Raw genomic sequence first — 20,189 nt, 5'->3', positions numbered from 1 at the left:
TTCCAGAAGACTAATTTCATGAACCTTGAGAGAGTAAAAATTATCAAAATACAAAATGCACAATATATCTGCTTAGTTTCGCTTACCTGCAGTCGCAGTACACACATTTGAACAGCCTCTCATCCAGATGCCTGAATCGCATGTGCAGAGCTAATGCTGATGGTGTCGGACACGTCATGTCACAAAATCTGCACTTGTAAAAGTTAACACGGTGCCTCATATGTTCATGAAACAGTCGTTCTGATGGGAAAATTTTGCTACAGTGTGAGCACTTGTAGCCTTCTCCCGCTGAAAGTGGAGAACAGATTATCATGTAATCGATGTTTCAAATATTAAGAAATTATATTTAACTGAGAAGTAAGTTCCAAGTGGTTTTGGACTGTTACTGTGTTCCTTTACTACGGTATGTGTCTTTTGTCATATGAAGTGCACACTGAATCCTATACATTTAAAGAAAGGGCACATTATTTGATAGCGTGTCAAATGGGGGGGGGGGGGGGGGGGGGGGGGAAGAAATGCTTCCAACATATTCTTCTTCTTCTTCTTCTTCTTCTTAAGTTTATACTTTAGCAGTAAAGAAGACCTCTCACTGAACAGCAGAGGCATTGGGTCGTTGACAGGCACACAACAGAGAAAGAAAACTTGCAATCTTTCGGAATAAATCCTTCATCCAACTAGGGTCCAAGTCGCCCCCCCCTCCCCGCGCATCTCTGCTCCTACATTGTGCCAGCTGGACACACAATGTTGGGATTGCACTTTGGCTGGTGGACTGCGTGGAGAGGGGGTTGTGTCAGGTAGGATGGGGTGGAATGGAGTGGATATAAGGAGAGAGACACGGTTTTAGAAAGCATCAGTCCTGTGAAACTCAGCTTGCCATTTTCTCGTCTCACACAATATACTGCAAACTATAGATTAAGGCAACAGGCAGATTTCATATTTCTAGATTTCCAAAAAGCACTTGACACAGTACCCCACTGCAGACTGTTAATGAAGGTGAGAGCATACAAAATCGGTTCCCAGATATGTGGGTGGCTTGAAGAATTCTTAATAAATATAACCCAGTATGTCGTCCTCTACGGTGAGTGTTCGTCTGAGATGAGGGTATCGTCAGGTGTGTCCCAGCGAAGTGTGAAAGGACCACTCTCATTTTCTACATGCATAGATATATCTGCAGGACAGGATGGGCAGCAACCTGTGGTTGTTTGCTGATGATGCTGTGATGTATGGGTAGTTGTCAAAGGAAAGTGACTCTAGGATGATACAAGATGACTTAGAAAAAATTTCTAATTGGTGTGATGAATAGCAGCTGGCTCTAAATGAAGAAAAATATCAGTAAATGCAGACAAGTAGGACAATAGAGCTGTAATGTTTGGATACAGCATCACTAGTGTCCAGTTAGTCACAGTCACATTGTTTAAATATCTGGATGTAGCGCTGCAAAGCGATATAAGGTGGAACAAGCATGTGATGACTGTAGTAGGGAGGACGAATGGTTGACTTTGGTTCATTGGGAGAATTTTAGAAAAGTGTGCTTCATCTGTAAAGGAATCTGCATTAGGATGCTAGCACAACCTATTCTTGAGTACTACTTGAGTGTTTCGGGTCCGCACCAGAATGGAAGACATTGAAGCAATTCACAGGCTGGTAGGTTTGTTACCGGTAGGCCCAAACAATGTGCAACTGTTATGCTGATGCTTCAGCAACTCAAATCGGAACCCCTGGAGGGAAGGCAACATTTTTTACACAAAGCACAATTGAGGAACTTTAGAGAACTGGCATTTGAAGCTGACTGCAGAACAATTCCACTGTCACCAGCGTACATTTCGCATAACTGTGGGTTAATGGAGACTGAGACCAGGAGGATTACAAGCACCTCAAATTCCTTTAACCCATTGTCCCCCACCCTCTCTCTCCCCCTCCTCTGACCTGTCACCACTCCCACTTTTCATGTACCCGTATGTCACATGCTTAGCCAGTGCACCCGCCGCCTCTCCATCTGACATTCCTAGCCAGCAAACCTGCTGCCTCCCTTCCAGTTACTAGCTACCCCTCTTCTTGCGCCCACCCCTCTCGCTTCTTCCAGTCACTTCACCCGACACAACTCCTCCTCCCTCCCGCTCCACCCAACGAAGAGCAATCTCAGGACTGAGTGTCCAGCTGGCACACACACGCGAGTGGCAACATTGGTGTGTGTGTGTGTGTGTGTGTGTGTGTGTGTGTGTGTGTGTGTGTGTGTGCGCGCGCGCGCGCACGAGTGAGTGAGTGAGTGAGTGAGTGAGTGAGTGAGCGCGCGCGCACTTCGGCACACCTGGGCAGGTGGGCGTGCTCTAGCTTGACATAGATTTATTCTGGAAGCTAGCAAGTTCCCTCTATCTTTAGTGTGTGCATGTCAATGACTCAACACTTCTGCTATTCAGTGAATGGTCTTTACTCCTGAAGTACAAGGATGTGCTAACAAGTAATGCCTCCGAAATTTTTACTTTGTACTTAATACTGATTGTCGTATTACATGTCATGCATATTACTCAGTTGACTTTCCCACTTGACTGACATGAACTGCTATGCTCTTCCACTAGAGGGCTCCCATTTGTAGTATGTAACATGGCAGTGTGTAGTGTAACTATGTTGGTGCATGAAAGAGCTCAGAAAACAAAGCATGAGTTCGTAGAGTTTGCTCGCACATGGAGCATCCTCCTATTCAGCATGACAGTGCCAGACCACACATGGATGCTGTGGCATCTGCAATAGTCCAATGCCTCAGGTTCACTGTCATCCACCATACTCCATACAGTCCCGACTTGGCCCCACTAGTTTTCATCTTTTTCCAAGACATAAAGAGCACCTTCGCAGACTTTACTTTCATAGTGATGAAGCTGTGCAAACAAAAACAAAGGTGAGGTTAAAACACTTCCTGGCAGATTAAAACTGTGTGCTGGACCGAGACTCAAAACTTTGGACCTTTCCATTTCGCAGGCACGTGCAAGCATGACTCTACAACCCAACCTCACAGCTTTATTTATGTCAGTATCTCTCTCCTTCCTTCCAAACTTCACAGAAGCTCACCTGTGAAACTTGGAAGACTGGCACTTCTGCAAGAAAGGATATTGTGGAGACATGGCTTAGCTACAGCATGAGTCGTGACTGGGTCACTCAGTCAGTAGAGCACTTGCCTCCGAAAGACAAAGGCCCTGAGTTCGAGTCTCCGTCCGGACAAAGTTTTAATCTGCAGAAAGTTTCATATCAGTACGTATTCCTCTGTAGGGTGAAAATTTCATTTTGGAGAGATAAAGTTGTGGCTCCATCAACAAAGTCAAAAATTCTAAAGTTATACTATCAAAAAACTGGGCTCTCACCAGGAGAAATACGTTTGTCGTCTGTGTGTGCATTGAGGAGTATTTATTAATGAAGAATAATGATGCAGAATGTTAATAATGTTTGTTTTAATTAAAAAGCTTTCAGAGGTATCACGCAACAAATTTGGAGACAATATTTTTCAGCACACCCTCATATTTAAATTCTGCCTGAACTTTCCTTACTACCTTTTTAAGTTTGTTAATACAGCCATAAGGGAGAGACCTGTTCAAATAGCTTAACACACAGCACACTAGCTTATGAGACAGAGATGAGACAGACCAGGGCCGATTACAGATTGCTGAACCGTACACCGATCCGCATAAGTGTGGTTTGTAGGCTATTTTCTACACTCACTCAGGCTAATGCCACGGTGGTCCCCAATTTCCAAATCAGAAAATACAATACACAAACACTTAAAAAAAAGATAACACAGAATACAGTTATCACAATTCAAAGAAACTTGGCACACATGACTTCCCTCCCTTAGGTCCGCTGATGACTGCTGGCATGAAGGGCAACCAGCCACAGAGTTAAAATAAAATAAATTTCCCATATAATAAATAACAGCAGAGAGGGCAGGAACATGGGGAATGATAGTATAGATGGTTTGTGGATCTCAGGAGGGAGGTAGAATGTGGGATGTGTTGTTTTGGTGGGGGTAAGAAGTTCTATGGGTTGAGGCATTTGTCCACTGTGAGGCATGTGTGATTTTAAGGTTGGACTGTAGGCCAGTTTGTAACACAGGGATGGCATCTTGATGGCAAATGCTGTATGTAAAAGTGTCACAGAGATGGCACAGACCCTAGCTTACATATTTCCATCAAGTATCACAGTGGTAGATCCCATGTCTGCTGGGAGGATAATGATGGAGCCATCAGTTATTAAGGAATGAAGTGCCTGAAATTCTGCAGAGGATAGATTAGGGTCATGTTGGAGGGACCACAGGAAGGGCAGTGAAGCATGTTGGACGTTACAAATCCACCACAATTACATTTGATCTCCCACGGGAAACTCAAACTAGCAATCATGAAGGACATGGATGGGGACTGTGGATACATGGGGCTCGGTGGAAATGTGGGGTGGCCAGGAGGCATGCTGAGACAGTCCATGCAATTGCAATAAACACTGTGTCTGGATGGTGCAGTGGTTAATGCAACTGCCTGGTAAGCAGGAGATCCTGACTCTGCATAAAGTACCTATGCATGAATAATTCCTTTCCTTCCCTTCCTTTTCCTTTCCACCCCCTCCACCTTCAATTTACATAGTACGTATCACAGCTGCGAGTTTCCATGTGATGTCTGTTTTTTTGGACATGTCCGAAAGAACAGACACCACACATTGATATAGGCCACATATTTCTTGGAAAGCTCACAAATGGTGATTTTGACATAGTGGTGGAGGATCAGATTTGGATTTTGGTTGGAACTGTTCAAGGTATGGTTCAATGTCAGTTTTCTGTTGGAACAGTTAGAGATTGAGTTGTAAGTGAAACTTACATGTGACATTACGTGTGATGGAAAGCAGGTTATTAACCGAAGTAGCGTGATCAGATGCAGGTTTAGGACTGAAAGTGAGAGCCTCGGATAATACAAAAAATTCAGGAATTAAGAGGCCTTTAGAGGAGAAATTGAGATATTGTACTGTTGTAGCTGGTTCTTATGATCGTGAGCTGCCATTGCTCTGGGAGGCAGTGGTGAAGGCTGGGAGATGTTAAGAAGGTAAACAAAGCTCGGTGTTTATGAGAGGAGTGGTGGTTGATTGTGTGGCTGGTTTGGCGGAGAGGGAGTGGGACAGGGATGGAAACATCACTGTTGAGGTGGTTTAGGAGAAGTTAGGATAGCTTTTTAAGGAGAAATCTCCACTAGTGCTGTAGGTTGTACTTGACTTAGCAGAAGACCCCATCCATGGAAACATGAGGCACATATAACTGCAAGATTTTACAAGTGAGAAGCCTGGGGAGTGGAAATTGACAGACGAGATATATATGTCACAGATTAGCCACGTAAGTGCAAGAGACTGCTGTATTTGGAACTGTAAAAGGAGCTTGTGAAGAGTGGGGTCACATACAGAAATAGGGGCTTTCATAAATAGGTCTTTGGCGGTAACTCCTAGGGAAAAGCATATTACAATAAACAGAATAGTGGACCTTAGTTTAGATAATGCAGAAGAATGTTTACATTTTTGAAAGAACCGAATATAATATGTCACAGGATTCATCATGCCATAATATGAGGATTTGGAGTATTACAGCTATTGGGAGTGGTGACAAAAAGCAGTAGTTGAGGGGTTGGGGAGGAGGGTGCAAGGTGTGTGTGTGTGTGTGTGTGTGTGTGTGTGTGAGGGGGGTGACAGAGGGGGGAGGGGCAAAATGAGGACTACCAATGAAAAAGATCAGAATGTTGACAAATTTGACAACGATCATGAGAATAAATGAAAGCAAAGAAGATGTAACAAAGGGCAAGAAGAGATATAAGTTTCTCTTGAAAAAACTGGAAAATATGAAACAAAAAAATTACAGCAATAAATTTCAATTAGAAAAGTTCATGGAAAAGATATGAAAATGAGAAAAGTTTAAAATGAAAAAAGTTTAAAGACAGAACAAACAGTGGGGAAGTCATTGGAAAAAAAAATAATGCAGGAGATGGCATCAAGTCGTCGAATGCAGTCTGGCGAAAAACAAAAGCACAGAAACACGAAGGAATCATATAGATGCAAGGTGAGTTGCGAGAAAGGAAGCAAGTGGTGTTGATTTCACAAATAAACTGGTGACAGACAATCAGGGTAAGACCCTGCAGCATATAGTAAACAGTAAACAAAGATCACAGATTGTGTTTGTGTAGAATGACTGTTGGTAAGCATACTTGTGAGATTGACTGTTTCTGATCTTGCCTTCATAGTCTTTTCGCAAAAATTGACTCTTCTAGAAACATACCCTTTTGGAATTTTAACAGTAAAGCACATAGTGATGCAAAATGCTTTTCTTGAAATGTCTGGCAATGGAGCTGGGTGAGCATCTCTATTTCATGCACCGATCTAACATGCTTAAAGCCCCTGACTGAGGAGCAAGACTTAAATATTGGTCAAATGAGGGTTTTGCAAGCTACCTCCTTTTCCAGTGGACTACACTTCCTTAGGATTCTTTCAATGAATATTATTCAGGCATTTGCTTTCTAGGGGGTTGTACCAATCGAAACCATTCCACATGCACACTCCCAGGTGAGTAATGAATTTGACCGCTTCCAGCGATTTCTCAGTAATTGCCTTCTCGAACAATAGCAAGTCTTCCTGCATGTTTATGAGGAGTAAGTTACATTTGCATATGTTTAGTGTTAACTGTCAATCCCTGCCCATTGTTGATACTCTGTAGGTCTTTCTGCATTTCACTACAATTTAATAGCTTTGTGACTTCTCTATATACAACAGCATCATCCCAAAACAGCCTCATGGACCTTCTGACATTATGTACTAGGTTATTTATACGTACTGCGAACAATAGTGATCTTATGACATACGGGATAACTGTTTGCATTCACAAAGGATATTCTCAGCTCAGGAAATGGGTATCAAGAACAATTTATTATCTCAATCTACAAACTTAGTGTGGATCACTATTGTAGTATGTATGAATTGTAAACTTCCATCTCAGTACAATCCCTTCATTACAGCTTTTCTATTTCATAACGTGGGTTCCTTGACAGTAAAATGCTGAATTAAACTTGTGAACATTAGACAGAAAAATATTTACTCTGGAGCATCAATTTCTTAACTACTATACAGAAAAGGATGCCCTATTATCCAAGGCTCCACTTAAAAATATTATTTTCCACTAGTTTTCCTTGGTTTCAAACCATTTCATTCAATTCCTGGTACTAAAGACTGTATACTGCCACTGCAATTTCCAGCTATTCTAATGATGATTTTTTCACTTTAATGGAAAAATAAGGGGCAAATTTGACTCCTTTCTTGGGTAAGAGACTGGTTTTATCTCTACTGAATCCAGGCTATTTTTGACCAATGCTATTGAGACACGAGATAGAATAATTTTCTTTTCAACCACTAATTGGAGTTCACTAATAAATCAAGCACACAATGAGGTTAGAAGTGATGCCATTACTTCCTTTCTTTACATTTATTTTAAGTTTCTGGTAAAGAGGTATTCCAAAGTAGCACTCTTCACTTTGCTGTCCATGTCACTGTTATAGACCATAAGCATCAAATTTTAAGAAAGATGTTATCTCAATATTGCACATACAAGGGAGACTGAGAAAGGTATATCCAAGAGGAAACTTATTCAGACTGCCTTCCAATTACTAGCCACAAGGAAGACACATCAAGTTTTGACAGACACAATTAAAAGACACGTACATACAGCCTTTGGTCACAGCCTTAATCAGGAGAAGAGAGAGACTCACACAAGCAAACTCAGCTCACCCACACACAATTGCCAACTCCAGCATCTCGACCTGGGATGCAACATCATGTGGGATGCAAGCAGCAACCTGGAGGGGGCGGGGAAGGGGTGGTGTGTAGGTGGGGAGAGAGACGAATGCTGTCTGGTGAAGTGTACAGGAACTAGAATGACAACAGGCACAGTGTCAGGAGGTTGTAGGGCAGGGAGGTGGGGAAAAAAGGAGCAAGACGGGAGAGGAGTGGGGAAAGATGAGTAGGTGTGCTGGTAGAGTGCTGCAAATAAACAGGGTGGGAGATCAGAATCGGGATAGAGAGGGTGGAAACTACTGAGTGTAGGGTGTGGGAACAGTATGTTACCTTAGGTTGAGACCAGTATAATTACGGGCGTGAAGAATAAGTCATAAGGATAAATTCCACCTGCACAGTTCAGAAAATCTGGTGGTGGAGCGGAGGATCCAGATAGCTCAGGTTGTGAAGCAGCCACTGAAATCAAGTGTGTTGTGTTCAGCCGCTAGTTGTGCCACAGGATTATCTACTTTGTTCTTGGCCACAGACTGGCAGTGGCGATTCATACTGGTGGACAGCAGGTTGGTAGTCATACCAACATAAAAGCTGTGCAATGATTGCAGCAGAGCTGGTAAATGAAATGGCTGCTTTCACAGGTGGCCCGGCCCCCTCAAATGTTGCCTAAACTACGGAATCCCCCCAAACGGCCTAACTGTAAAGATTCCTTTCTCTAGATCCCACCCCTCCTTTCACAATGACCTATACCTTTTCAGGTTCCACCAATCCCTGGCTCTCACAAACCTGGTATTGCAAAACCACATCTCCATGGCACAGACGTGACAGAAACACCTCTGCAAGATACTACTACTCTGCAATCCCATCACATCCCTGATATTCAATCCCTTGCTCTCCACCACCTGGAGGAGCATTACAGATACCACTTCCTTAAGTTATCCAGCCTGCAGACATCTTACTCCTGGCTCGGGGCAACACTATCCAATCCCCATTGCACCCATACTGTTCCTCTCTGCCTCTCATAGCAGCTAAACCCAGTCTAGCTGAAGTTTTCAACTTGCCGCACCCCCCAAAAACTCCCTACCAACTCTCCACCAGTTCCAGAGCCAAAAAATTCCCATAACAATGTTGTTAATCTTTTCACCAGAACCATCAGCTCCACTGAAGTTTCAGTCCCATCCAAAGCCCTCGCCTTTAGCCCTACACCCAAATTTAACCATGATCGACTTGTCAAAGATCTACTCTCCTTCTCCCGCTCCCTGCAAGGGAAGCACTTCTATGCTGTCAATCCCTCCAACCAAAACCACACTAATTACAAAATGGTTCAAATGGCTCTAACCACTATGAGACTTAACATCTGAGGTCATCAGTCCCCTAGACTTAGAACTACTTGAACCTAACTAACCTAAGGACATCACACACATCCACGCCCGAGGCAGGATTCGAACCTGCGACCGTAGCAGCAGCGCAGTTCCGGACTCAAGCACCTAGAACCGCTCAGCCACAGTGGCTGGCACACACTAATTACAACACTGAAGCCTGCCTCTTCCAGTTCAGTTCATATCACCATTCAACCCTGATCCTCTCCCTCTCTCAACTAACCACCCACTTGTCACATTCCAGGAATTCCTTACCTCCATCTTAGCCTCACCATCCTTCCCCAGGTCCCTTCCCTCAGAACACCAATCTTTCAATGGAAGAAAGAAAAGCCATACATAACCTCAAAACAAATCCTGACCAAATCATCCTACCTGCATACAAAGGTTTCACACTGTTGTTATGAATCACAGTGACTACCTGGCAGAAAGTCTCCACTAATTATCTGACTCCTCCACCTGTAAACTCTGCCAGAGTGATCCCATCCCAGAAGTCCAAACCAAACTCCAATCTCTGCTTAAAACATTATTTTCATCATAGCAGCGACAACAGCCACCATTACAAAATTGTCTCGAATGGAAAACAGCCCACAATTGCACTAAATGCTGTTTATTTTAAACCTTGACCATGGTTTCTCCTATAATAATATAGCATTCTTCATACGTCCTAAAAAATTATCAAAATAACATCTAGACCAGTGACAAAATCTACATATAAACTTCAAAATTAATTAAGTGATAACTTATTACTTACATACACACTAATAAATGAAAAATGGCTTAGCCCAGTGGCTGTGTCAAGACCAATAAAATAGCTTCAACAGACATAAGCCTGTTTCAAACATAAGTAAAATTACATTTGGCAATGGCGGAGGACATACGTTGCCATATGTAATTATGTTTAAAACAGGCTTATGTCTGTTGAAGTTATTTTACTGGTCTTGACGCCGCCACTGGGCTAACACTTTTTCATTCATTAGTGTGTATGTAAGTAATATGTTATCACTTACCTAATTTTGAAGTTTGTGTGTAAATTGTATCACTGGTCTAGATGTTATTTTGATCATTTTTAGGACTTATGAAGAAGGCTATATTATTATAGCAGAAACCATGGTCAAGGTTTAAAATACACAGAATTTAGTGCAACTGTGGACTGTTTTTCATCCGAGACCTGCTTAAAGCTTTAGGCCCCTCCCAGAAAATCTCCCCTGAATCCATTTCCACCCTTAACCCTACAACATCCCGCACACCCACTTTCTGTGTGCTCCCCAAAATCCACAAACCGAACAATACTGGACACCCCATAGAGGCTGGTTACTGTGCCCCCACTGAAAAAATTTTAGCCCTCATTGACCAACATCTCCAACCATCTGCCCATACTCTAGTCTCCCACATCAAAGATGACCAATCACTTCCTTCACTGACTCTCCATCATCCTCACCCCTTTACCTCATGGGTCCCTACTCATCACGGTTGACGACACCTCCCTATACACCAAACAGTCACATGCTCATGGTCTTACCTCTATTGAACACTACCTTTTCCAATGCTCTTCAGACTCCAAACTCACTACCTCTCTTCTCATGCACCTTACTAACTTTATTCTAACCCATAACTGCTTCTCATTTGAAGGGAAGGTATATACACAAATCTGCGGCACAACCATGGGCACCTGCATAGCAACCTCCTATGCCAGTCTTTTTACGGGCCATCTAGAGACCTTCCTAGCCTACCAAAACACCAAACCCCTAGTCTGGTTCAGGTTCATTGATGAGATCTTCATCATCTGGACTCAGGGCCAAGACACCCTATCTTTGTTCCCTCACAACCTCAATGACTTTGCTCCCATCTACTTCCCATGGTCCTCCTCAACCCAGCGTGTCACATTCCTAGACGTTGACCTCGTCTCTGATAGCTGCATCCACACTTCTGTCCACATTAAACCCACCAACCACCAACAGTACCTGCATTTTGACTTCTGTCGTTCCTTTCACACCAAAAGTCCCTCCCACACAGCCTGGCCATCTGGGGATGGCATATCTGCAGTGACAAAAACTCTCTAGTTCAGTATGCTGAGGGTCTCACCAAGGCCTTCACAGACAGGCACTACCCCCACAGACCTAGTCCGCAAACAGATCTTCTGTGCCATTTCCCCTAATGCCCTCAATCTTCCCACCACCCCCAAGAACCAGCCACAATGAAATGTCCCTTTCATCACCCAGTACCACCGTGGACTGGAACAACTGAACCACATCCTTTGCCAGGGCTTTGACTACATATCATCATCCCCTGAAATGAAGGACGTCATACTCGAGATACTTCCCACCCTTCGAAAAACGGTGTTCTGTCACACATCCAAATTCCGCCACTCCCAATCACGTCCCCTCACCACAAGGGTCATATCCTTGTGGAAGACTCAGGTGCCAAACCTGCCCAATCCAGCCATCCAGCACTTCCTATTCCAGTCCTATCACACGTTTATCCTAACCCATCAGCGGCCAAGCCACTTGCGAAAGCAGCCATGTCATTTACCAGCTCTGCTGCAATGCTTGCACACCTTTTTATATTGGTATGACTACCAACGAGCTGTCCACCAGGATGCACAGCCACCACTAAACTTTCACCAAGAGCAAAGTAGATCACCCTGTGGCACAACTTGCAGCTGAACACAACACACTTGATTTCAATGGCTGCTTCACAACCTGAGCTATATGGGTCCTCCCCTCCACCACCAGCCTTTCTGAACTGTGCAGATGGGAATTATCGTTATACCACATTCTCCACTCTCGTAATTATTTTGGCCTCAACCTACATTTATATACTGCTCCACACCGTCCGCCCAACAGTTTCCACTCCCTTTATCCAGATTCTCATCTCCCACCCTGTTTATTTGCAGCCCTCTCCTGTTTTGCTCCTTTTTTCCCCCACATCCATGCCCCACAACCTCCTGCCACTGCACCTGTTGACTTTCTAGTCCCTGCACACTCCACCAAACATTTGTCTCTTTCCCTACATGTATACCATCCCTTCACCTTCCCCGCCCCCTCCGCTTGCATCCTACATGATGTTGCATTCCGGGCCGAGATGCTGGAGCTAGCAGTCGTGTGCGCGTGAGGTGTGCTTACTTGTGTGTGTGTGAATGATGTGTGTGTATTTCTTCTACTGATGACGGCTGTGGCCGAAAGCTATATGTAAGTGTCTTTTAATTGTGCCTGTCTGCAACTTCACATGTCTTTTTTACAGTAAGTAGCAATCTGTCTTTTCCTACATTGTTGATAGTCTTATCTGGAGTTTCCATTGCTTGAAAATTAGGTTTTCCTTCTGTGTGATGCGTATATCATCACACCAATGCAACAAATTAAACTTTCGTTACTGCAGTCTCTCTGTATTTTACAGTGTCTTTTAGTTTGATGAAAATGTCCTTCAGACATGAATACATGTCTGAATGAACAGACACTGTTGACTATCTAGAGCCCTATTAAGTATAAGTAATGTTCGGATACAGCACTAGTAATGTCCTGCTTGACACAGCCATGCCCTTCAAATATCTGGGTGTAATGTTGCAAAGTGATATGAAATGGAACGAGTATGTGTGAACTGTGATACGGAAGGCAAACAGTCGACTTCGGTACTTTGGGAGAATTTCGGGAAAGTGTGGTTCATCAGTAGAGGAGACCACATACAGAATACTAGAGCAACCTATTCTTGAGTGTTGCTGTAGTGTATGGGATGTTTACCCAGTTGGATAACAGGGAGACATCGAAGAAATTCTGAGGCAGGCTGCTAGATTTGCAGGCTCAAAGAACATGCAAGTGTTACAGAGACAGTTCTGGAGCACAATTGGGACTCCCTGGAAAGAAGGTGGTGTTCTTTCCAAGAAACACTACTGAGGAAATTTAGAGAACCAATATCTCAAGCTGACTGCCAAGTGATTTTACAGCCACCAACATACATACAAAGTGTGGCCAAATTGTGCTCTGGGTGTGCAAGAACTCCAGCCTAGTGTTCTGACTGCAATTACAATTTGGGCTGAGAGGTTAGAAGGAATAGGAAAAGCCTGCAGCAGGACACCACTAGGGCAAGATAAGCAGCTTGTCACAGTTTGCCATCAATAATAATTATGTTAAATTAGATTTACCTTCTGGAGTAGGTATACCTTGGTGCCTACACACTTGCAAAAAAAGGGGAAACTACTTTACTTCTTGTAGAGTTTGAAGGTCATGGAAAGTGATTAAAAACTCACCGCACTATCGTCAGCTGGGAAAATGGTCACTGGAACATCATTACATCATCAGTCACAAAGACAACATGATGCCCTAGTCTTTTGATGAATGTGATTAAATGCTAGCTGACCTTAAAACAGCCATTAAGGCAAAATAAATGCCAGTTTCAGAGACTTTACTGGTCTCATACAGATATGATTTTATGTATAGAGACTGAAACGGCGCGTGAAAATTTGTACCACGGTCAGGAATCGGACCCGAGTCTCCTCCTTACTAGGCAGGTGTGTTAGCCACTAAGCCACATTGGCACAGAGGTTCACACAACTGCACGGATTACCCTGGCTAACACACCTGTCTAGGAAGCTCGAGACCCGGATTCGATTCCTGGCCTTGGTACAAATTTTCACTCACTACTTCAGTCTACATACATAAAATCATATCTGCATCAACCAGTAAAGTCTCTGAAACTTTGTCATTTCATTTGTGTAAGTACCTGCTCCTTGGTTTCAGGCGGACTCCCCCATTTACATTCAATGCTGAAGTGGTATTCCAAAACATGGAGGGCCTCGGCAATTCTGATCATATGTAAGGAGGAATTTAAATTAGACTGGGGCGGCACTGAGAATCTGGATCGAGGAGGGAGGTATGCTGGGTTAATCTGTGTAGTTGTGTGAACTGCTGTGCCAAGGGGGCTTAGTGGCTAATGTACCTGCCTAGCAAGCAGGAACCTGGGTTTGATTCCCGGCCACGGTACAAATTTTCGCTCGCCGCTTCAGTCTGTACATGTAAACTGAGTAAAGAGTAAATAAAGCAGTGAAAAAAATCTTTGGTGGCCTAGATCACCAATTATTTGAGTTGTTAAGACTTTTGAAGCAAGGGAAGAAATATTTGGTACCATATATGGTGGATGTGGTTGATGATATCAACTAGATATTAATCCTGTGAAAAAAATCAGATTCAAATTAATGATGTGGAACATTTCACAGAACTCAAGGCAGGCTTTTGTGCACCAGACACGGCTTATTACATTCCTATAATTGACACATTTCATAAATAGTCCTCAAAGAGATTCCACGACACTGTACACCGAAGACTGATTTCAACCTATTTATCGGACTTTTCTTGCTTTCAGCTACCTATGTACCTTCTCATTACCTTCAATTCAACCTGATAGATGTAAGCACAGCACCCAGCTCAATGATCTGTTTCTCCAATCCATGAATTTACAAAGCTTCACTAAAATATTAGTCCCAGAGCAATATTCTTGACTCTACAGAAAAACCACTAAAGTTATTTTTATGTTTGGTTCGTGTGCATACGTTTCTTTTCTATTATGAAACTGACAAAGTCTCACCACCATTCAAGTTCAACAGATTTTGATCTGAGAAACTCCATGTCTTTTACTGTATCATGAACCCTAGTTTCAGATATATTACATATTCTAAAATCGAAATGTGTATAAATTTGGAAACACTGCAACCTATTGTTAAATGCCTGTATATAAAGCTTTTTGTAGTTCTCCTCATTGCATTAGCACTATCTAATGCACTCATTAAATTAAGTAGTGAAGTTACCGCTTTCGTAGCAAAATAAAAAGTTGAAAATAAACACTATGCTGCAATACTCTCCTCTTAGAAGTAGTCGCAGTATGTTGCAGACACATCTTCCAGAGTTTCCCATGTCTACAACCTTCATCATATAGCTGTCTCACTCACATACCTGTTAAGGATAGCAAAGTGGTGGGGAGGGGAGGTTAAAGCAACCACACACGATAAGTGAGAAGTATGGGTTCAAGTCCCAGTCCAGAATAAATTTACAAGCGTTCTCATAAGCGGTGCAGGTGATGTAGCTGATATATAATCATGCTCACAATATGTGAACACACTGCATGAAATTAAAGTGCTTTAATGTTCCAGAAACATTTGACATATTAAAGTAAGTACACCAGGAGAAATGACAAGATCAGTCCATAAAAGCACAACACAATGTCAGTAAGTGAAAGCTACAGGCAACCAACGATATAGGCTATTGCTAACTTCACAACATTTCAACTTACCTTGCACAGTAACCTGACGTTTACAATGGTCTAAAAATTTTGTTCTCGATGCATATGTTGCTCCACATGTAGGGCATCCAACTATCTTTTCTTGCGTATGGGTTCTGACATGATCTGAAAGTTTGTATACTGATACGAAAACTCCAGTACAACCTGCAAATATTGAAAAGATTTTCATCAAGTCAAGTTACAGTGCCTCCTTTTTTTCCGACATCAAAATGTCAGATTTAAAGTATAACATGCATATAACTGCTGTTATTTAGGTATTATAATTAAAAAGAATAGCAGATGGTGTTGAATACCAGGTGTGACTGGAAAGTTTTAAGAATGGATCTGTTACTGCTTACTGGTTTGGCGGGCAGGTACATGGAGGGTGGAGAGTGAGCCATTGCCATCTCCTTGAACGCCCTTTGACAGGAAACTGTTTCCCTGTTTCCTTTATTCAGTTCATTGTGGCAGCTGGTTGAGTGCGGGTCTGTTACGGCTTGTTGCCAGATTCTGTCCGAGTGAAAATGGATGTAAAAACGGAGCAACAAGTTTGCGTGAAAGTTTGTTTTAAAAGTGTGAAATCAGCTTATGAGACCTCCGAGTTATTAAAAACAGCTTTTGGAGATTATTGTATGAGCCAGTCAATGTTTTTGTCTGGTTCAACAGATTTAAAAATGGCTGCAAATCATTTGAAGATGAACCACGGTCCGGCTGTCCTTCCACCTCAAAAACGAATGAAAACGTTGTTAAAGTTCGCAACTTAGTGCGCTCGGATCGTAGACTTACAATTAAGGAGATGGCTGATGAAATTAATTTAAGTTTCTATGCAGTTCAGTTAATTTTAACTGAAGATCTGAATATGCATCGAGTGTCCGCAAAATTCATTCCAGAAATGTTGTCAAGTGACCAGGGACAATACAGACTTGAAGTGTGCCAAGAACTGATTAATCCGACTAAAAATGACCCAGATTTGTTAAATAGGGTAATTAATTACAGGTGACGAATCATGGGTATATGGATATGATCCTGGAACCAAAGTGCAGTCTTCGCAGTGGAAGACTCCAGGTTCACCACAACTGAAAAAAGCACGGCAAAGTTGGTGATCCCCCACCCCACCGATATTGTGACTCATGAATTTACCCCTGGAGGACAGACAATTAACCAGAGATACTACAAATGCGTCATTGAGCATTTGCGCGAAAAGGTGCGGAAGAAAAGGCCTGCATTGTGGAAAAACAGGAGTTGGGTGCTACACCATGACAATGCTCCTGCTCATCGTATCTTCTCCATAATTAAATTTTTGACCAAATTCAAAATTTCTGTGCTTCCATAACTGCCATATTCCCCTGATTTGACCCCTGTGGACTGCTACCTGTTTCCTAAACTGAAATTTTCACTGAAAGGAAAGCGATTTGACTCGATTGAAGACATCCAGGCAAATACATAGAGTGTCCTTAACACACTAACACACTTCAGGAAAAAAATTTCCAGGAATGTTACCAAAAATGGAAACACCATTGGAGCCTGTGTGTTCAGTCAGAAGGGGACTATTTTGAAGGAGATGCATCACACAGCGTGTATACATGGACAAAAGAAAAAAATTCCCCGATTTCCCGGTTGAAAATACACTTTTTCCATGTTAAGTGACAGTATGCTTTTCCTTGGCACTTTAAAATTATTCAATCCTTTGACTGTTTATGGTTTTATACACCGATGTAGAATTTCCCAGCACTTTCGAAAACAAACAAACACACACACACACACACACACACACACACACACACACACACACACACACACATTTTGGAAAGATCTTTGAATCTTTGATGTGCAGCAACATGTACGCTGCATATTTTCGTGTTACAAAAGTATAAATTTGAATACTACCAAACACCGAATGTTACTTTCTGAAGCATTGAAATCGAGATTGCGACGTGCTTTTGTAAGCCAGTCAAAGCTCATGTCACGTGATCTCACCAGCTGATGACAGCATAGGACATGTGATGTAGTCGGCCAACAGCAAAATCACTCTTAAGTAGTGCGAACACACAAATAAGAAAAGTTAATGTTTTAAATTAATAAACATAGTGTGGCTACAAGAAAAGCAAATCTTTAACACATAAAATTGGTCTCTAAGATTAATAAGCTGCAAGAGAAGCTAAGCATCCACATATAACGTTGATCATTTTTGCGCGTGTTACACTTTAAGATAGATCACACAAATGTGCCAGTAAAATTTTTAATAATGACGTAAATGTCTGATCTTCTGGGCTCGAAATTCTTGTAGATGGTTGTCCTCAGAGCTGATTTTAAAAGGAGAGTCAAAACACTATGATTTAAGAAATTCATCGTACATTCTCGCACGTAGTTCATCTTGCGTAAAAGGAAATTTACTCTGAAAGTGACGCTTTTCAAACCACCATTCGTAATATTTTCCCGTGACCTGTTAGAAATCGGTTTGTTTCAGCAGTTGCCAGAGAGCATCAGACAGAAGGCATCACTGCGCTTGGGCAGCTACAATGACGCAGGAAGCCCGTTTGTTTGTACATATAAAATATTCAAAGATCTTGCATTATGTCATAAAAGAAACAAGACATCAGAGGATACTTCAAGAGCACGGAATTTCATGAACTATTCTAAATGCGTAATTCAGCTTAAAGTGCACGTTCATATGTCTAGATTCAGATGTAAATTTTCTTGAGTACCAGTACTGTATTATCTCATGTTTGGTTCTTTATTATGGCATAATGCCATACGAGGTAGAAGATGAAAAACGTGCACTTGAAATGCAGTAAACAGTTGAAACCAGCCAACAGTGCCTCTAGCGGGCAAGCACTTTCTGCTTAACACATACAACTGCATCTGGGCGGAGGGCACATTTTCTGGACATTGGCATGAAGCCACAGTCATACCCATACCTAAGCCCGGTAAGGACAAAAACCTTCCTTCTAGCTACTGCCCCATCTCTCTTACCAGCTGTGTTTGCAAGGTGATGGAATGTATGATTCATGCCCAGCTGGTGGCTCGACTCTCGCCATTTACTCGTGAATGCGCAGTGTGGATTTCGAGCACGGCATTCTGCAGTTGACCATCTCGTTACTTTGTCCGCCCATGTCATGAATGGTTTTTTGTAGCAATCCCAGATTGCGGCCATCTTTTTGATTTGGAGAAGGCCTTCGACACCTGACAGAGAACTGGTATCCTCCATACCCTTTACACGTGGGGCTTCTGCCCAGTTTTCTTTGGGCACTTTCACAAGACCAAGTTTTCAAGGTGCGTGTGGGTTCTGCCTTGTCAGGCACCTTTTTTGAAGAAAATGGTGTGCCTCAGGGTTCCATCCTAAGCGTCATCCTGTTTGCTATCGCCATGAAACCTGTCATGGTCTGTCTCCCCCTGGGTGTCTCCGGCTCCCTTTTTGTCGACGATTTTGCCATCTATTGCAGTTCACCATGGACCTGTCTCACTGAGGGGCATCTTCAGCACTGTCTTGATCGTCTTCACTCCTGGAGTATCACCAATGGCTTTCGATTTTCCACTGACAAAACCGTCTGTATGAATTTCTGGCGGCGCAAATGGTTTCTCCCACCATCTCTACATCTTGGGCCTGTTGCCCTTCCGTTCGTTGGCACTACAAAAATCCTGGGGCTCATGCTCAATAGGATACTCCCTTGGTCTTCCCGTGTCTCGTACCTGGCAGCCCCCTGTACACAGTCCCTCAATGTCCTGTGTGCCCTCAATGGTACTTCTTGGGGTGCCGATCGAACCACCCTCCTCTATTTGTACCGGTCCCTTGTCCGTTTGAAACTTGACTATGGGTGCTTTGTTTATGCATCTGCATGCCCATCCCTTGTACGCCGTCACAACACTCCCCGTCATCATGGCATCTATTTGGTGACGGGCGCCTTTTACACCAGCCCGGTTGAGAGTCTGTATGCCGAAGCTGCTATACTACCACTGTCCTACTGCCGTGACTTTCTCCTCTGCAGGCATGCATGCCGTTTGTCTGCCATACGTGGCCACCCTTCCTATGTCTCTTTCTTTGATGATTCCTTCGATCATCAGTATGGGTCTCGTCCCTCTTCTCTGTTACCTCCTGGAGTCCGCTTTCGCCACTTACTACGGCGGCTTAACTTCACACTGCCCGCAACTTTACCCATGGGTGTGAACCCTTCACCACCTTGGCTTCGTGAAGCGGCCCATGTTAACCTTGGCCTTCATTCGCTTCCTAAGGACACTACTCCAGCCTCGGTGGTCTATCGCCTTCAGTTTCACAACCTTCGCATGGAATTTAGTGATAGTACCTTTGTATTCACTGATGGTTCTCGGACGGACCATGGGGTTGGGTGTGCATTCGTCATTGTCACCCGTGTCTTTCGATATCGGCTTCCTGCCCACTCCTCAGTATTTACAGCAAAGCTTTTCACCTTGTATCAGGCCACGAAGTACATCCAGCGACACAGCCTTCCCAATTGTGTCCTCTGCTCAGACTCACTCAGCGGCCTTCAAAGTCTCTGTGCGCTGTACACTGCTCATCCCTTAGTTCAGTGGGTACAGGAAAACTGTCACTTGCTCACTTTTGGTGGAGCCAATGTCGTGTTTCTGTGCGTCCCTGGTCATGTCGGTCTGCCAGGAAACGTGGCTGCTAATGCTGCTGCCAAGGCTGCTGTCCTCTTACCTCAGCCCGCGAGTACCTCTATTCCCTCCAATGATCTCTGCATTGCCGTCTGTCAGGAGGTGGTGTCCCTTTGGCATCATCAATGG

General features: G+C 43.2%; 1 protein-coding gene across 1 annotated transcript in view; it reads right to left on the bottom strand.

Moving 5' to 3' along the window:
• Positions 1–20,189, bottom strand: part of LOC124804891 (histone H4 transcription factor) — a 94,915-nt gene that overhangs the window by 17,831 nt on the left and 56,895 nt on the right. Inside the window, exons 5-6 of the mRNA XM_047265264.1 lie at positions 15,441–15,593; positions 87–288 (exon numbers count right to left, since the gene is read on the bottom strand). Of these exons, the coding sequence (XP_047121220.1) occupies positions 87–288; positions 15,441–15,593 (355 nt within the window). The remainder of the gene's footprint in view (positions 1–86; positions 289–15,440; positions 15,594–20,189) is intronic.

Source organism: Schistocerca piceifrons, chromosome 7 (assembly GCF_021461385.2).
Source record: "Schistocerca piceifrons isolate TAMUIC-IGC-003096 chromosome 7, iqSchPice1.1, whole genome shotgun sequence".
Classification (NCBI taxonomy): Eukaryota; Metazoa; Arthropoda; class Insecta; order Orthoptera; family Acrididae; genus Schistocerca; species Schistocerca piceifrons.
Note: the sequence above shows the minus strand (reverse complement) of the source record. Positions and strands in the feature narration are given on the sequence as shown.